Source organism: Schistocerca cancellata, chromosome 6, assembly GCF_023864275.1.
Source record: "Schistocerca cancellata isolate TAMUIC-IGC-003103 chromosome 6, iqSchCanc2.1, whole genome shotgun sequence".
NCBI classification, from domain to species: Eukaryota; Metazoa; Arthropoda; class Insecta; order Orthoptera; family Acrididae; genus Schistocerca; species Schistocerca cancellata.
In genome coordinates this window covers 477245760-477266406 of record NC_064631.1, presented here as the reverse complement: position 1 = coordinate 477266406, position 20647 = coordinate 477245760, and the positions used below count along the sequence as shown (strand labels likewise).

General features: G+C 40.9%; 1 protein-coding gene across 6 annotated transcripts in view; it reads right to left on the bottom strand.

Moving 5' to 3' along the window:
* Window positions 1-20647, bottom strand: part of LOC126088602 (probable ATP-dependent RNA helicase DHX35) — a 221854-nt gene that overhangs the window by 89743 nt on the left and 111464 nt on the right. For 5 of the 6 annotated variants that reach the window (XM_049906812.1, XM_049906808.1, XM_049906806.1 and 2 more), the window contains one exon: window positions 13013-13195. The exons of the other annotated variant lie outside the window; for it this stretch is intronic. In XM_049906812.1, coding sequence (XP_049762769.1) covers window positions 13013-13195 — 183 coding nt within the window. The remainder of the gene's footprint in view (window positions 1-13012; window positions 13196-20647) is intronic. 6 annotated transcript variants of the gene reach the window in all.

Sequence of the window (20647 nt, the reverse complement as noted above, 5' to 3'; positions counted from 1 at the left end):
GGGTAAGGTGTGCCGGGAATAATACTGGAGGAGGTGATGGTAAGCAGATGTATAGTGCAAGTCTCAGACCTACATCTTCCACAAACATATGATCCTCGACGCAGGAAGTTTACAGTGAGGAAGGATGTTTAATAGTTTGGTAATATGCAAACACAGTTTGACCTCAAATGTTGGTATGACTACAACCACGTTATCAGTCAGTATGAATAGACAAAGACAGAGGGTGTACACCAGCAACTCACAGTAACTTGTTGTAGAGCACCCTCTGCTACATGACAGTCATTACCTCAGTGCCTGTTACACCACATGTGCCATCTGGATTTTTCCCCCAGACGCTAGCTTCTCAGAATTCCGCACGTGGGAACCAGCATTACAACATGTCTTCGTTTCTCACTAACCACCTGGTCTTCTTCATTCTCAGCATTTCTTTTCACTTACTACTACTTTCCTTACTCTCTTTTACTTTTCTATATCTTTTATGTTTTGACCTGTCTATTTCCCCACAACTCTACCACATACAATGTACTTATTTTACCACTCTTATTATCTCTTACACTTTTTTGTCAGTATTCTCTATCTTGATTATTACTCCACCTTCCATCTTTAAGCACAAAGGTTTTCAAATCTTATCTGGTGCATTCCCCACAAATCAGCTTTCCCTTCCCATCAGCTCTAGTAATTCTCCCGTGACCTGGAGTTCTGAGTGACTTTTCCAAACTCTCCCCATTTCCTAAACCTTGCCAGTCTTTTTTCTTCACCCACTTCCTTCTCCTTGAAACTTTCTGCCAGAAGGAGCCACTGGCTCCAAAAGCTTGCAAGTTTCCTTAACCTTTATATGTATGAGCTCTCCTGCTGCCAATGGTGAGTAGATTTCTTTATCTATCCAGTTACATTATGTTTTCAAAGAGTGATGAAGATAACTACTGTAGAAAAAAAGAATAACTGCCCAAGTAGACATTTATTTTTCACAGTTCTTAAAGTATAAAAAAATGTATATTAATAATATATAAAAATTGAATAAATAAAATAGAAAGAAACATTCCACATGGGAAAAATATATTAAAAACAAAGATTCCATGACTTACCAAACAGGAAAGCACTGGTAGATAGGCACAATAAAAAAAAAACACAAACACACACACAAAATTTCAAGCTTTCGCAACCCACGGTTGCTTCGTCAGGAAAGAGGGAAGGAGAGGGAAAGATGAAAGGATGTGGGTTTTAAGGGAGAGGGTAAGGAGTCATTCCAATCCCGGGAGCGGAAAGACTTACCTTAGGGGGAAAAAAGGACAGGTATACACTCGCACACACACACACACACACACACACATCCATCCACACATAACATGTGTTTTTTTTTCCCCCTAAGGTAAGTCTTTCCGCTCCCGGGATTGGAATGACTCCTTACCCTCTCCCTTAAAACCCACATCCTTTCATCTTTCCCTCTCCTTCCCTCTTTCCTGACGAAGCAACCGTGGGTTGCGAAAGCTTGAAATTTTGTGTGTGTGTTTGTGTTTTTTTATTGTGCCTATCTACCAGCGCTTTCCCGTTTGGTAAGTCATGGAATCTTTGTTTTTAATATAAAAATTGAATAATATTTTTATAAGTTGCAATATGTTTTAGTCTATCATACATATAGCCCATGAGACATAAGAGCTCAGCTGTTTGAGATGGAGTCTTAGTAATTCATACATTTACAAAGTCAGCAAGACTTCTGAGTCAGTTGCTATGCCAAAGAGACTTGGCAAATTTTACATGTGATGAAACTTAACTGTTCAGCTGTTACAATGTCAGAGAGAAATAACACTTCATACATTTTCACTTATTGCTGTTACATTAAGGAGACAATTTTTTTTGCAATTTTACTGCAATGCGAGGCTTTTTATTACAGTAAGGAAGCATGACTATGTACATGGTAATTTGTTAGAATTTTTGCTACAACATGACAATGTAGGGTCAACATGAATTTCTACGTTGAGCTAACCCAACGAAGGTGATGATGTCTTGTACATCAGGCACTGAACTGTAAAATTGTGCTGGTTCAGGGCGTATTTCCAATTTATAGAATCTTTAAGTATCATACGAAAACAGTTCGAGGTTTAACATCTGACTCAGCACAGAAGTTGATAGTCTTCCCCCAGCCCTACATTCATGAGCTTCTCCTCCCTATAACTCATATATCCACTGCATAACAGATGTAAAAGTGTAAGACTACAAACTGAGAAAGACTTTAAAGTCCAAGTAGTTGATATGTGAAGAGACTTAGCACATTTTATGTGGGATGAAACTTAACAGTTCAACTGCTGCAGTGTCAAACAGGTATAACAGTTTATATATTTTCAGTTACCACTTTTTGTACATACATTTTTGTACTTTATGAAATGTAGAGAATAAATCATTACTGTTAGAACATATTTAGTCTTTTTTTTCTAATCCCACACTTTGAAATTAACACTCTCACAGCATCCTCCATTAAACAGCTGCTGCTGGAGGCTTCCAACAACATCTTACATCTCTAGATGGTGCTACACTCTCCCAAAGATGAAGGTAAAGTTATTTCAGCCTGAAATGTGGTGCAAAATGTAGTGCACAAGTAGGGTTTCGATCACTTCTCTTGTGAAAATATTGTTCTTTCCCCCCCTCAGCACAACTCTGAAGGACAAGCGTGCACCTTCATTTTTTTAAATTTTGGATTCCCTTGCAGAATGTATGTGTGACAGGTCTTTTTAAACTTAGGTGATTTGTCAAACACATTTCAGGCTTGCAACTGGTCATCATGTAATTCATCCCATGATATTTTGATTAGGCACATGCCAGTCATCTTCAGGTGAGCCATCAAAGACAGACATATAATTGAGCCATTCTGCAATATATAGTGCACTGAGAATATTTCACACATGTGTCAAAATCAAGTTGTCATACGGATCACACTTCCTGGTGGCAGTGCCTTCACTGGTTGAACCACAGAACTCAGCTGTCCTTTGCATTATAGCTTGTTGTGGCTGTTGGCGCACTCTATCATCTTTGATTAGAACATATCATAGAGATGGTGGTGTTCCATGCATTGTCCAACTGGAAGCCAGTATCATGGCTCACCAGTTTTTCTACCAGGCATACGTCCATGGAGTCTTTAATAACGCAATCCCAAAAAGGTATTGCTGTGGTCAGAATCATAGTTCTATCATATTCCATTGAATGCCCTGTGTAAATACATTGGAAGTGAATTTTCGAATTTCCCCTGCCATTTTAACTGAAGTCACTTTGGCCTGTGGACGCAATGCCATCATAAACAGCATGCTAGTAGCAGCAACCAGAACTACTATTTTGCACTTTACATTAGGCACTTGAATTGGCAGTATGTGTACAGTGTCTCTGGGCACAGAGCTTTCACTGGTGGACAGTAGCACTATGGCACAGAAATGCATGAATGGACCAGAGCTGCTTACAGCTGGCACAAGCTAGCCGCAACAGGTGTATCTGACAGCATGCACACATATCAGTAGGCAGAATTCTGACAATGTCTGTGGTGCGCATAGGTGTGGGTCAGAAAAAGTGATGGCCAGTGCAGTCAGAAGTGTTTTTTTCTGTAGTCTATAACTGCAATCTGCAGACCACGTGGTTGAGATTAGTGTGAGCGCCTACCTATGCTTACGGAAGTTTCATTGGCATTCTCTGTTCATTTTCACTTACATTTTATCATGTCCTCAAAATACCCAGTGCCCTGTGATTGTGAGGAAAATTCGCTTTGTTCCGGACATGTGTCCACTGCTCTCCCCTGGTCATCCAAATGGCTGATGCACTTGTCACCAAGGAGTGTATACCCTCCAGGATAATGTTTAAGTGGAACTACAGTGCCAAACCATAACCGTGAGCACCAGCTAATAAACACTGTAAGCAGAATTTACTTTATCACGAGTTGCTTTATTCTTTCGAGTACAATAAACGTTTTATGGCAAATGTGTACTGCATGAATTCCCATCACCACACCATCACTATAGCCTACATCCTGAACATTGTGCATGGGTGGCAGCAGTAAAGCCAGCTCACTGCACAACTGACACGTAAGCAGTGATACCCACATGTTCCCACTTCAGCATGACTCCAGGGTAAGTGGGACTACATAGTTTGGTGGTGTGCCACACTCATATGTCTGCTGTGGGCTGTAAGACAGTAGTGGCACACTGAGTGGACTTAAACTTAAGACATGTTAGCTCCAAATTTATGGTGACAATTTTAAAACTATAATGTCAGAAGGATGAAGAAAACTGTCTAAACTTTAATTTCAGAGGGGGAAATTGTTTAAAATTTGGCAGCTGGGCTACCAACACATTTAAACTTAGGGAAAGTGGACTCCCAATTTCTGAATTGAAATTAAACGTAGCACTAATAGACTTTAACTCAGTGCAAGTGATACCGATGATGGCAGGGGAAATCCAATGACCATCTTGAATTCTATACTTAGAACAAGTGACCTGACAACCACGACTGCTATAAATAGCCTTGCAAGGTCTTGCATGTCTGAGCAAATAACAGCTTTCTACCTGCATGTGGGAAAACATATAAACTGACACCTTAGTTTCTCCTGGCTTATACTATGTTCCAATAACTTATGGGAATGCAGCCAGTTCACATCATTGAGAGCTGCCGATAGTTCAACAAGAGCACACCCTGCCATTTTCAAGGCAAAACTGCAGCAAGATAGGCCATATTACATACAAGGGAATGGAGAGAAGACGGAAGTAACTGATCAAAACATAAACATTACAATAGAGGAAGTGAATTGTGCATTAATTAAAATGAAGAATGGCCATTCACCTGGCCCAGGAAACATTCCTGTTGAATTATTGAAGGCTGCAGGAAGATATCTGAAGAAACGAATAACCCGGCTGATGAACAACTGTTGTAAAAGGATTGAAATTCCCTCAGAATGGAAAAAGTCATATATGGTTTCTATTTTCAAGAAAGGTAATAGAAAAGACACAAACTGCTATAGAGGCATTAGTGCCAATTGTACAATGAGCCGCTTATTTGGCACAATACTGTTCGAAAAAAATAGACAAAATGTTGGCCACCATATTGGGGAAGACCAAAGCAGGTTTAGGCAGAACAGATCATGTGCAGATAACCTATTTATTTTCCAACAACTAATGGAGAAATTTATAGCAGTAGGGAAGGAGCTACATACTGTCTTTGTATATTTAACAAAAGCTTATGATACAGTCCCTAGATCTAAGCTGTGGGAAGCTGTGAAAGATATGGGTATGGATGATCACCTTTCACAAATTATTATTGAAATGTACAGAGATAATGCGGTAGAGATAAAACGAGGTTCAAAGTTATCAAAACCTATTAATGTCAAAAAAAATGGCTCTGAGCACTATGGGACTCAACTGCTGTGGTCATCAGTCCCCTAGAACTTAGAACTAATTAAACCTATCTAACCTAAGGACATCACACACATCCATGCCCGAGGCAGGATTCGAACCTGCGACCGTAGCAGCAGCGCGGCTCCGGACTGGAGCGCCTAGAACCGCACGACCACCGCGGCCGGCTATATTAATGTCACTAAAGGTTTGTGACAAGGTTGCAGTATGTCACCCATCTTGTTCAATTTATATGTAGAAGTGGCTCTCCGAAATTGGAAGAACAGCTGTAGAGGTATGGAAATCACTGTCAATGATGTACAGATATTTTCATTAAAAGTTTTGCTGATGCTCAAGCTGTTATAGCATAAAATGATTATGACCTTGAGTTCATGATACGACAATTATATCAGGAATAGAACAGATGGTGACTACAAATGAGTCTAACAAATAGTGATGCTAAATTTGAAGTACACATCAATGACAAAGCAGTTATGAGACAGGTAGAGAAATTTAAATACCTCGAGGCACATATTGATAAAAATGGATTGGGCTATATAGAAGTAAAAATAGAATACAGCAAAGCAGAAAAGTGTTAGGGTGTATGAATTCTTTTTGGTGGGATAAGAATATTTCCAACAGCAATAAGAAAAGAGCAGGTAAGATAATGGTTGAATCAGTGCTATGCTATGCTATGAATCAGAACTATGGATCTAAAATGTGGATCTCAAAAGAAGACTAATAGCTGTGGAAATGGATTATTTGCGTAGGAGTGCCAGAATGTCAAGAATCGAAAGGAAAACTAATGATGAAGTAAGAGCTAGAATGAAGGCAAATGATACAGTGATAGATAGAATTGAAAGAAAATCATTAAAATGGTAGGGACATATGATGAAGGTTTATGAATGGAAACCACCTGGCAGTCGTAAACATGGAAGACCACGACATTCTTGGACACATCACATAAATGGAGTAATGGAACATCACAGCATCAACAAGGAAGATAAGCTGGATAAAGAGGCTGGGCAGAGGATAACAGGAATACAACAAGATGTTGTTATTAATTAATATTTGTATTGATTAATCCTGTAATAATAATAATAATAATAATAATAACAATAAATAATAATCAACAGGTCAAGTAGCATAAATTCTGCCCTCTGTTTTTTGACAAATGAGAGAGCAGGATTCCATGCATAATTTAAACAAAAACAACAATTTCTATTTATAAGGTTACAAGCTAATTTCAACAGCTCCCTTAATAACACTGCCACAGTAGCTGGAAGCACATGTCAGAATCTCCGTGTTGTTTTAGTCCATAGGATGACTGATGCCAAGACAATGTTCTGCAATGGTGGATTGGCTTATGATCAGTATCCAGTCCCCCACAAGCCTGATAGTCTGACCAATATATGATATGCCACAACTGCAAGGAATACGGTAGACATTCCCTTACGCAAACCAGGATCATCTTCTACAGAATATAAAAGAACCCTGATCTTAGATGGTTGTCGAAAAACACACTTCACATCATATTTCCACAAAGTACGACCAATTCTGTTCAAAATGCTCCCTGTGTAAGGCAAAAAGGACGTAGACTTTGGTGCCAACTCAGTATTATCATCACTCGCCCGGTGCACAGTTGGTCAACAGTGCAACACACATCTAATCTGTCTTTTGCTATAACTATGCTGATGAAAGGTGACTTCAAGACAGGCTAAACCAGCTGGCAAACTCTCAGGGTTCAAGATGATATGGACCCTGTGAATCAAGGTACACTCCTTCACATTGAGCCGGATGGACAAAAGGACAGAGTTTCTGCTATATCACCTGTTGATTATTAATTTCACCATCGATATTTTCTGATTTCAGTCATCTTTGGGATATGCTCCAGTCAAAATGTTAGCAGTTGTCAATAATGTCACCCGTCTGCATTCCCATAAGTTATTTGACCATGTTAAGTGGCATTTTTGTCACTGAAAGTAGCAGGTCAGTTCAGGCTAGTTATTTCCCATGCAACAGTCGCCATTTTGGATTCTGCCATCATACAGACTGCCCTAGTATCCTCAGATCACCATCTTGGATCACCATCTAGGATTATGACATCATACAGACTATCCTTGAATTTCACATCATCAGTGCAATGCACCTTCTTAGACATTTTAATTTCCCACCAGTTTATACTTAGAACAATAGGTATACTTTCATAATGACATCGTAGGAGAGGGATGGATAACCCTGGTTGTTTTGAATTTCCCACCATTTTATACACAGAACAATTGGTCTATGTCAGGGGGTGTGGGGGAGGGGTGAAATCTGACAACAACTCATGACATCACTGATGATGTCATTAGAAATCTGACATCGATGCACTCTGTCCCACAATGCCCAGTTATACTACTTACCACTTAAGAGGAATAGGGAGAGTATTCCACATTTCAAGGCTTGATGAACATAGTTGATAACTCTGCAGAGAATGTGATTTCGTTGTTCTGATCCTGGTTGGTACTAAGTGGCAGAGAGGGCTCAGTAGGTGTTTTGTGTGTTTGTATCATATGGCACAGAAGATCCATTTTTGGACAAGGTCAGAAGGGCAATTCTGGTCCACAAACGCCCCAGTAACACACCTGACATAGTGACAAAGGGACTGCTTGTCAATGTAAATCAAGTAATGCCAGGCATTTAAAGAAGAAGAATATGGCAAACCTAAGTGCAAGCATTGTTCCATACAGTTGCTCACCACCTCCTACTCAAGCCCTGTCATTGGCATATTTTATACTGTTAATGGGAGACACATGTGAAAGAACATACATCATATATTAAGCCTGCTGCAATCACTGCAGAGTATTGCACATGGACATGGGCCTGGTCACTAACAAACTAACCACTCACATCAAAGTCCAATACCAAGTGATGCCCAAAGGTCAGCTAGACGACACTGTTGTTGATCATACTGCACAATACAATGTGGTCAACTTCAGTGGCTGCTTCAAACACATGACATTCCACTTGGATTCTCCTTATCAAGACCAGCTTTTTTGAATTGCACATCTGGGAACTCTCCCTGAAATATGTCTGTTATTCCTCTTCCTTCAGTCTGACTCTACACCAGTCTGCCCCCATGCCCCCCATAAGCATTTTTCCCGTTGCCCACCCCCACTTTTTCCTGCTCCATTCCACCCTTTTCACAACACACCACACTCTCACATCCCCTCTCTCTTGTCCTCCACTCCATCCCAGTTCCCTCACTGGATTCATTTTCCACTTTCTACATCTTTCTCCTACTCTGTATTCTTACCCTGGTGCTCTCCCTACTTTCCCCATTCTATATGTTCCTTACATGCCTACCCAAAACCTGCCCTGCATCAGCTGTTTATTTTATCAAACTGTGACCTTTCATAATTCTTTACCTGCCTTTTGCCTCACTCGGCCTATTCCACAACCCACTCAATTTCCCCAGCAACACCCTCATCTTAGTTGGCCAGTTGCCCCATCAAGCAACAAGTGTCAGGAGACAATAAAAATTTTCAGTCACAAACTTGAAAAATGCCACAGATTTTGGATGGTTGCACTCTGGTAGCAATGCACTACATATCATCATTATATAGGGATATCATCCAACTAATAATGTATCACCCAGAACCCTTCAGAATTCTCACAGACCTGTGACATTTCTCAGGATAAACTGATAAAATTTCACTTAGACTGTGTTAGAGTACTTCATATGGGGGTAAGAATTTTTTTCTGCTTGCAAGATCTGGTTTTTAACATCGCAGAATCAGTTTGGAACGGCTGCAGACTGTACCCAGTGTTTCAGCTACGACATCATAAAGCATCGCAGCACTCTGGACTCACATTCGGGAGGATGACAGTACAAACCTGTGTCTGGCCATCCTGATTTAGGTTTTCCATGATTTCCCTAAATCACTTCAGGGAAATTCTGGAATGATTCCTTTGACAGGGCACAGCCAATTTCCTTCCCCATCCTTCCCTAATGTGATGGGACTGATACCTCACTGTTTGGTCTTGCTACTTCACTGTCAAGTAGCTCCTCAATTGACCTCACAAGGACTGAGTGCACCCCATTTATCACAGAGCTCCACAGCTCGTAGGTCACCCATCCAAGTGCCGGACATGCCTGACAGTGCTTAACTTCGGTGATCTGACAGGGACCAGTGTTATCAGTGCAAAAGGCCATTTACATAAGCAGTATTTATTTATTTATTTATTTATTTATTTACTTACCCTATTCAGCTTTTGTGCATGGAACCAAAGACACACATTAACCCAGCCCAGGGTGCTTAGAGCCCCCTTCTCTAAGCACACTTGGGTAGTTCTCAGCAGGCACATTTACATCACAAGGGTGGGCCCAGCTTTCAAGCTGATGGCAAAGTTCTGCTGGGGACCCAGTATCGCAGGGTATAACACGTTACCCATGCCCAGGATTACGGGTGAAGACCACATCGGCAAGGAAGGCGAAGAAGATGGACTTCAGTACAGCAGACTTGCAGTAAGTGGCACCTCAATCCCACAGGAAGCCAAGGGAGGGATAGACAGAGTCCCTGAGCCCAGAAAGGCGATCGTCTAGTGGAAGAAAACCACAATTCAAAATCACCTGGTCCTCCAAGTCAGGGGTCAGGCATTGGACCTGCACTCCATTCTAGCAAAAGAAATCACATGCAAAACTTCCCAATTTAGCCTCGGAACAGAATGGATCACAACAAAGATGACAACAGGCATGAAAAAGGACAATGAGAATTGCCACATGGAATATACAAGAAATTTCTACAAAGAAACATGAAGTTTTTAAAGAAATAAAGCACCTTGATGTCGACATAATGGGCCTAACAGAAACCAAAGTGAATGGGCATGGTACAGAAGAGACAAAATGATTACATATACATTTATAGTGGGGTACCAAAGGAACAACGGGCCCAAAGTGCAGTTGCCATTGCCATAAAGAAACAACTCAAAGAAAACCTAACCAGCTGGGAACATGTCAGTGATAAAATTCTGCAAGTACAGATGAAAATAAAGGGTCATTCTGTGGTGATTATTGCGGTCTATTCACCAAACGACAACGCTGATGTAGCGAAGAAAGACTTATTCTACACTCTATTGACAAGATCTCTTGAAAATATAGGGAATCGCAAAGAAGTCATTTTACTAGAAGACCTAAATGCCAAAATAGGATGCAAAGCTAATGACAACATAGTATGTCAATGTGGTTATGAAATCATAAATAATAATGGTGAAAGATTGATAGAATTCAGCATGCAAAATGACTTAAGATTTCTGAATGGACGGTTCAAGCATAAGGACATCCACAAATATACGTGGACGAAACCAGGCGTTAACCTCTAGTCCATTATAGATTATGTCATAATAAAACAAACAACAAAGCTAGTAGTACAAGACGTGAGGGCTATAAGACGTGCAGAGTGCGGATCAGACCATTTTTTGCTAATGTCTAAGATATTATTCAAGTTTATCAAAGACACAGAAATTCAAGTGGGAACTGAGCCAGAGAAAGCCAATAATACCCAATATAATTTACAAAGCCTTGACCACAGTTCTATCCGTTTCTTGTACCAGCAAAAGCTAGCAGAAAAACTTGCTGCCATTGAAGAAACCTCCACAGATACGATTTATGAGATGGTTAAAGAAGCCATCCACAACACAGCTGATGAAGCACTGGGAAAAAAAGAAATGCAAAAGAATAATAGAACATACGATGAGTGGTGGAAGCACTTGGTACAAGAGAAGGTAGAAAGTAAGTAGAAAACTTATAATAAATGGTTGAGCTCAAGATCAGACAATGATTGGCAGGAATACAGAGAGTGGAGAAAATACAACACTTAAGGTAAAAAACGAAGCCTGGCAGAAAACCGGTGAAGAGATAGAAAAAAGCATGAGGAATACATGAGCAAGTAAAGCCTGGAAGGTATTAAAAAAATGAGAACACAGAATAAAGACAAAGCAGATATAAACCTCATTAGCATGCAGGAATGAGAACAACACTACCAAGGACTACTAACTGAGAACAGAGCGGCATTCACTGAGAACCCACCAGACACTGAAATCAGTAATAATAATATACCATCGATAACCTCCAAGGAAGTTCAAATTACAATTAATGCCATGAAAAACAGAAATTCGCCAGGTCCAGGATTAATTTATACAGAACTGGTTAAAGCAGCACTGTCAAAACTGTTTGAGATATTGGCAGTGATTTTTGACAAATGCCTTAGAGGTAACGAAGCCTCAAAGGAGTGGAAAAAGGAAACAATTACATCAAAATTTAAGGACGGCAACAGGAGAAATTGTGCAAACTATTGTGGTATTTGAGTGATGCCATCCATGACGAGAGTCTATGGCTGTATCCTAAAAAAGAGGGTAGGAGAAGAAATAACTGAATCTGAAGAACAAAATGGATTCAGATCTGGTCACTCCTGTACTGATGGAGTATTTACCCTCAAAAACCTAGTGGAGAAAAGGAAGCTAGGGGTCTTATGACACAGTTCCACAGAAAAAGCTATGGACAAGTCTAATTGATAATGATATGTCACCGAGCTATGTGAAAGCTGTCAGACTCCTCTACCAAGGTTGTACTGCAATGGGAAAAGTGAGAAACCAACTAACTCAAGAGTTTAAGGTGACAAGGGGCTACACCAGGGATGCTCACTCACTTCTACACTCTTTAAGGTCTATCTAGAGGAGGCACTAAAATCCTGGAAAAGGAAACGTGGAGGAATGGGTATCCCCATAGACAATGAGATCTTGTTCACTTTATTTTTTGCTGACGACCAAGTGTTAGTAGCTGGAGATGAGGAAGATGGAAATTACACACTCTGGAAATTAAAAGAAGAATATGAGAAATGGGGTCTTGTCATAAACGTATCTAAAACACAGAATATCTGAAAGTGGGAGAAAATGCTGTTAATGACTTACAACTCGGTGCTGCTACGTTAAACGGTGTCATAATTTTAAGTACCTGGAAGTGACACTGTCATCCAATGGTAGAAATATGGATGATATAAAAAAATAAAACTGGCCAGGGCAAGTGAGCCATAAAACAAATACATGGTATTCTCTGGAATGAAAACATAATGTGCAGAACAAAACAAACCATCTACCTCACAATTATTGAAAGTATCACAACATATGGTGCAGAGTTGTGGGAACTAACTCAAGAGGCAGAAAGATCACCTGCTGGCTGTCGAGGTGGCTTTCTGGAGATGGAGTTGTGGATATTCCAGGCTTGATCATATTAGAAATGATAGAATCAGAGAGGTTATGAATGTCGAAAGCACAATCCTAGACTACACAGAAAGGAAGCACCTACTCTGGTATGGTCACTTCAAAAATTTCTTGCAGCAATTTACCTTACAACTTACTTCTATGATGAAGAGTCTTTAATAAACAACTGAATCAACACACCATTTTATTAAATTATGATGTTCTTATGAACAAAAAAAATGTTACATTTTATTGCCATTTATTTCCTCTGTTTGTAAGACAAAATCAATCCTTCTCTTCTAAAACAACAACTTGGCTGAAAACCCAAAAGCACACTGCTAATCAAGCATACCACGAAAACCTGAGTGATTACAGGATTCATAATATTCCAATCAATTCATGGCACTCACTTTTATTTTAGTGTGTTCAGGATCAAAATGATCATCAAAGCGAATGCTGTAGCCAACAAGTTGACCAACCATGCAGTTTTTTTCATCTGCAACTCTCATTGCTAAAGTCGTAGCAGCCACACGCCTTGGCTCTGTCACACCCACTATTTTTCCATCGGCTGCCCATCCTGCCTCCACCAGATACTGTAAAGTGAGGAAAAGAAACATTTATTTTATTTGGCTGCTCTCAGAAGATACAGCTGTAGCTGTCAGGAGTCAAACAATAGTACATTAAAAAGCTACTGCAAACAGTTCCTACGTTGTAACATGAACATAAACCATAGTGAAATTTCTTATTTAGCACACTGCTTTTCTCAGGTCTTAATATCCCATCAACAGTGAAATTGTCAGATTGTGTACCAATTACAGTTGCATATGGCTGGTTGTAGCAACATATGAACTGTGAGTACAGTACATTAGTCAAAAACTGGAAAATACACATTGCACAGTTTGTCATTCAGACAGCTTGGTTAACTCATCAGCTGCTAGGTTAGCTAGCACTTAAATATAGCTGCAAAGGCACCTTCACTGTATCATATTTTTCATCCTCTTACCTACTGTTAATACACTCCTGGAAATTGAAATAAGAACACCGTGAATTCATTGTCCCAGGAAGGGGAAACTTTATTGACACATTCCTGGGGTCAGATACATCACATGATCACACTGACAGAACCACAGGCACATAGACACAGGCAACAGAGCATGCACAATGTCGGCACTAGTACAGTGTATATCCACCTTTCGATGCAATGCAGGCTGCTATCCTCCCATGGAGACGATCGTAGAGATGCTGGATGTAGTCCTGTGGAACGGCTTGCCATGCCATTTCCACCTGGCGCCTCAGTTGGACCAGCGTTCGTGCTGGACGTGCAGACCGCGTGAGACGACGCTTCATCCAGTCCCAAACATGCTCAATGGGGGACAGATCCGGACATCTTGCTGGCCAGGGTAGTTGACTTACACCTTCTAGAGCACGTTGGGTGGCACGGGATACATGCGGACGTGCATTGTCCTGTTGGAACAGCAAGTTCCCTTGCCGGTCTAGGAATGATAGAACGATGGGTTCGATGACGGTTTGGATGTACCGTGCACTATTCAGTGTCCCCTCGACGATCACCAGTGGTGTACGGCCAGTGTAGGAGATTGCTCCCCACACCATGATGCCGGGTGTTGGCCCTGTGTGCCTCGGTCGTATGCAGTCCTGATTGTGGCGCTCACCTGCACGGCGCCAAACACGCATACGACCATCATTGGCACCAAGGCAGAAGCGACTCTCATCGCTGAAGACGACACGTCTCCATTCGTCCCTCCATTCACGCCTGTCACGACACCACTGGAGGCGGGCTGCACGATGTTGGGGCGTGAGCGGAAGACGGCCTAACGGTGTGCGGGACCGTAGCTCAGCTTCATGGAGACGGTTGCGAATGGTCCTCGCCGATACCCCAGGAGCAACAGTGTCCCTCATTTGCTGGGAAGTGGCGGTGCGGTCCCCTACGGCACTGCGTAGGATCCTACGGTCTTGGCGTGCATCCGTGCGTCGCTGCGGTCCGGTCCCAGGTCGACGGGCACGTGCACCTTCCGCCGACCACTGGCGACAACATCGATGTACTGTGGAGACCTCACGCCCCACGTGTTGAGCAATTCGGTGGTACGTCCACCCGGCCTCCCGCATGCCCACTATACGCCCTCGCTCAAAGTTCGTCAACTGCACATACGGTTCACGTCCACGCTGTCGCGGCATGCTACCAGTGTTAAAGACTGCGATGGAGCTCCGTATGCCACGGCAAACTGGCTGACACTGACGGCGGCGGTGCACAAATGCTGCGCAGCTAGCGCCATTCGACGGCCAACACCGCGGTTCCTGGTGTGTCCGCTGTGCCGTGCGTGTGATCATTGCTTGTACAGCCCTCTCGCAGTGTCCGGAGCAAGTATGGTGGATCTGACACACCGGTGTCAATGTGTTCTTTTTTCCATTTCCAGGAGTGTATTTGTGTGATGTAAGTTAACACTGCAAGTATCACTTGATAATGTTTCTACACAGAAATTAGTCAGAGGAATATGAAATATGATATAGTGCAGCTAAGGTCAAACCACGATTATCATTTTCACAGTACATGGTCATTTTCACAGTATATGGCAGTTGGTAAATCCTGCACAAACCAAGTAGATGTTAAAAATTTATGGAAAATCCAGGACAGAATAACAATCTGAATTAGGATATGTTACCTCTCACCACACAAAGGATGCATTGAGCAGCAGGCACATCTAAAAGTAAATTAAACTACCAGACAAAATACTTTATAAAAATGCACACACACTCATACACACACATCTCACCACACATGACCACTGTCATCAGCAGGCACTGAGACCCAACTGCCTTTGTTGTGGTGGTGGCGGATAGTGGTGGTTCAAGGCAGGAGTACGAGGTGAGTAGTCTACTTTCAAATGTGCCTGTCTGGTGTGCAACATCCCTGTATGTGGAGATCAGTAATCAGTCCTGATTATTATTGTTCAAAAATCCGTTAAGTAATTGTAAACAAGTAAGACTTTGCAAATAACTACTCACAATGCATGAAACTGGATTTACTTTCATGATATAAAATAGATGTAACTTAGCACGAATGGAAATACAACTATCCTCTGTTCATCAAAAATACATTAATACTGTCATTGCAGCGGTACTCAGTTACTAAGACATGCTATCTGCAGCTGAGTTAAACAATCACTTATTGTTGTGGTCTTCAGTCCTGAGACTGGTTTGATGCAGCTCTCCATGCTACTCTATCCTGTGCAAGCTGCTTCATCTTCCAGTACTTACTGCAGCCTACATCCTTCTGAACCTGCTTAGTGTATTCCTCACTTGGTCTCCCTCTATGATTTTTACCCTCCACGCTGCCCTCCAGTACTAAATTGATGATCCCTTGATGCCTCAGAACATGTCCTACCAACCGATCCCTTCATCTAGTCAAGTTGTGCCACAAACTCCTCTTCGCCCCAATTCTATTCAGTACCTCCTCATTAGTTATGTGATCTACCCATCTAATCTTCAGCATTCTTCTGTAGCACCACATTTCAAAAGCTTATATTCTCTTCTTGTACAAACTATTTATCGTCCATGTTTCATTTCCATACATGGCTACACTCCATACAAATACTTTCAGAAACGACTTCCTGACACTTAAATTTATACTCGACGTTAACAAATTCCTCTTCTTCAGAAACGCTTTCCTTGCCATTGCCAGTCTACATTTTATATCCTCTCTACTTTGACCATCATCAGTTATTTTGTTCCCCAAATAGCAAAACTCCTTTACTACTTTAAGGGTCTCATTTCCTAATCTAATACCCTCAGCATCACCTTAGTTAATTCGACTACATTCCATTATCCTCGTTTTGCTTTTGTTGACGTTCATCTTATATCCTCCATTCAAGACACTGTACATTCCGTTCAACTGCTCTTCCAAGTCCTTTGCTGTCTCTGACAGAATTACAACGTCATCGGTGAACCTCAAAGTTTTTATTTCTTCTCCATGGATTTTAATACCTACTCCAAATTTTTCTTTTGTTTCCTTTACTGCTTGCTCAATATACAGATTGAATAACATCAGGGAGAGGCTACACCCTGTCTCACTCCCTTCACAACCACTGCTTCTATTTCATGTCCCTCGACTCTTATAACAGCCATCTGCTTTCTGTACAAATTGTAAATAGCCTTTCGCTCCCTGTATTTTACCCCTGCCACCTTCAGAATTTGAAAGAGAGTATTCCAGTCAACATTGTCAAAAGCTTTCTCTAAGCCTACAAATGCTAGAAATGTAGGTTTGCCTTTTCTAAATCTAGCTTCTAAGATACGCTGTAGGGTCAGTACTGCCTCACATGTTCCAACATTTCTACGGAATCTAAACTGATCTTCCCCCAAGGTCGGCTTCTACCAGTTTTTCCATTCATCTGTAAGGAATTCCTGTTAGTGTTTTGCAGCCGTGTCTTATTAAACTGATAGTTCGGTAATTTTCACATCTGTCAACACCTGCTTTCTTTGGGACTGGAATTATTATATTCTTCTTGAAGTCTGAGGGTATTTCGCCTGTCTCATACATTTTACTCACCAGATGGTAGAAATTTGTCAGGACTGGCTCTCCAAAGGCTGTCAGTAGTTCTAATGGAATGTTGTCTACTCCCGGGGCCTACAATCAGTAGTTGCTAGTAATTTGATTGTATTGTTGATGCATATGAATAAATGCATACATAGCCTAGCAATGGTCATACAAATGGTCATACATACCCATGAATGCAGTACAGAATTATTTTCAAACATGAGTTCAAACATTTTCAAAGCAAAGTTATTCCAGTTTAAAATCTTGTTCTCCTTCGTAACATCCAAGCATGGGACTCATGGCAGTCTCTTTCTAACTATGAGGCTTCATACAGTAGACACCATCCTGACACCATGGGTAGCACCTCATCTCATGTGATATGACATGTAAGAGAACAAGGTAAATTTTTTCTCATAAACTGGATACACACAGTGGAAAACCATGTGTGTAGTGTCATGGTATTCATTTGTTGATCAAAGCAGATAAGCATGTCCACTTATGACATGAGGTCATCATTAGCAACTGAACAGTTTGTCCTATTCACAGTCCTAACATCACCAAAGGAGTTGCCAAAGAACATCAATAAGTGAATCACATTAAGTCCATAGACTATACAGCACAAATGGAAGTTCATACCAAACAGCACTTCAACAGTTGATATTTTTCCTAATTTGCCACCAACTGCTGTCCCAGTTTTATACCCATTTACTGGTCACAGGATTGGCCCATGTGACACCATGATACAGATGCTTGTTTGTGTTTTATGAAACTCATGAGTGTGTTACCAGGAGGTTGCTAGCTGATTCAGAGTAGTATGTCAGCTGTTAATCAAGTGGGAATACAAGATCTCTCCCCCATTTCAGCCATACCTTAAGAGTGTTAGCATCCTAGTCAGTAAAAAAGGGGGGAGGAGGGGGGGATAGTTGAATATATCGCCACTGAGTGATCAGCTCTGAATCATAATGTGAACTGTGCATGCAGATAGGATGTCACAAGTGCAAGGTAGGTCCAGCAGTATGTAGACCTCAGCTGCTGGAGACTTCTGTGGTTGAACACAGTGGTTCAGTTTCCATCAGTTACTAATCTTTCACTTCAGTTGTGTTAGGAAACGCAGGATGGACACAGTGCTGTACCATTTCCAGAAAGGATTGTTGATGCTGATGGTACTACTTTGCAACCTCTTTCCATAGTTGCAGGACCAGCTAAAAGGTCACTTAACTGTCATGGCAACCATTGATTCCGGTGATAGATCGTGTGTCTGCCTATGGCTCAACCATAAAAGGTTACTGGCCATGGCTTCTGAGAATGGTGGCAGGTACTCAACTCATTCAGTGTCTCTCTGTGTGGTCCCAGACCTAAGAGACTGCCTGAAACTGTGGATGCTGGCAGAATTTCAGCACTTGGTTGTGCTGGCCAGAGGAGATCTAGTAGTACACAATGGCATCATTAATGTAGAATATCTGTTGGGCAGCAACTATGTATGGAAGTAGATCTGCAATTACTCAAAAATATCCTGTTTCTTTGGAGGATTTCCTACTGACTTTATTATGATTTTAAAAGTCAGCATCACACATTCTGTTGGTACATTTGAAGGACGAAATGGCAGAGATTTCATGTAGATATGTCAGAATTCAGTAAATGTAGTAGATGTTAACTGTGGTGTACTGATTTTCACAACCACTTGCGATACCCCTCAATATCATTTTGTAGAAAATCTTGATAGGGGATCTTTCTGCTGTCATATGTACTACAAAAGCAAAATTCAACAATGGGCTGGCCACTATGAACTATGAAGCCTCCAGAAAAAGAAGTTGCAAACTCAGTAATAAGGTGTTCTCAAGATTGCATTCTGTGTGCATGTCCAACACACAAGTAGTGTTATCTGTGTCGTGACCTTGTCAGTGCGTACATAGTATTGCTGGATTGTTAATTCATGATATATTCCAATGATCTCTATGTAATATTTAAAAAATGCACTTTCTGAATGTGTGTGGTGTGGCTGCTCTACATTTGTCATTTTTTGTCTAAAGTGAAAGCAGCCTGAATAGTTGGTGGTGGATTGCAACAAATTTGTGTGTGTGTGTGTGTGTGTGTGTGTGTGTGTTTTGTTTGACTTTGTGAGAAGTGTTGGGTGTTCTACTGTTTTGTGATTTACATGATGGCCTCTTAGCAGAAAACCATCTAACACATTTTGTATTCTTTGTTTATTTGAAAACAAAGTATTTCTTGAGCATCAGACCTCATGTTTGATTTCATTGGCACCAATAATAATGCATTAGTATTAGTATGCTAGCAAAAATATCAACAGCAGATAGTTTAGTTGTAGTTACTTAAGAACAGTGCCAACTGTTATAGTCTCTTGCCAAGCTGTTTCATGTAGCCACATACGAGGAACAATCTGATCTATCCAAGGTCTATCATCTTCCATTACATGGGGCTCAGTTCCACAAAAATATAAATTAAATTTTCTCAGTTGGTTGTTAATTAGAAGGACCTCTTTTACTGTTTCCAAATAGTTTATTAGTGCTGTCATTACAGTTTTTCAAGTAAACTTGACTGGCTGTTTGTGAGACCAGAACACCAATGCCATGCTGCTGTGCATCTCTGGCCAAGACCAAAATTTTTCTGGTAAGAAGATAAGTTTTTAATGTGAATTTAAACAATGGAAAATCTGGGATAGAATAACAACAATATTACGACAGGATGGATTGCTACTCACAATATAGGAGACACTGAGCTTCTGGCCAAACGGCCTTCTGAGACAGTGGTAGTGTGTGTGTGTGTGTGTGTGTGTGTGTGTGTGTGTGTGTGTGTTTTCCACTTAGAATAAGTCTTTTAGGGCGAAAGCTCAAATGTATAGTTGTCTTTTTGTTGCCCAGTCTGTGATTTAATGTGATTTTCACATTTAGTCCTTTTCTAAATAATGTAAGGATTATGAAATTTGAGTCATGTTCAGAATCACACAACATGGCTGAGTTATTTCACATCCAATAAGCTATGTAACTTGTTGCTCACCAAAGAACCCATTCAAACAGTGTTGTTCTGTAAATCCAGATTCTTAAAGGAAATATCATCAGCGACTATATTGACTGAGTCCTGAATTTTAATCTAGAAGCAAAAAATGCATCCAACCAAAAAAATATTTCTTATTGTGGGAGATGCTACCACTAGCAGATTTAATGGCCTTTTCTTCCTGTGACTGTTGGCGAGACTTGCCCATTTACTGGGATTGACTTTAATTTCGTAGCTCTTTTTATACATATACATCTATACTCTGCAAACTACCATGAGGTGCATGGCAGAGGGTATGTCCCATTGTACCAGTTATTAGGATTTCTTCCTGTTCCAGTCACATAAGGAGCACAGGAAGAAAATTATTTGAATGCATCCATGCGCGCAGTAATTATTCTAATATCATCCTCATGATTCCTATGTGAGCGATATGCAGGGGGTTGTAGTTTATCCCTAGAGTAATGATTTAAAGGCTGTTCTTGAC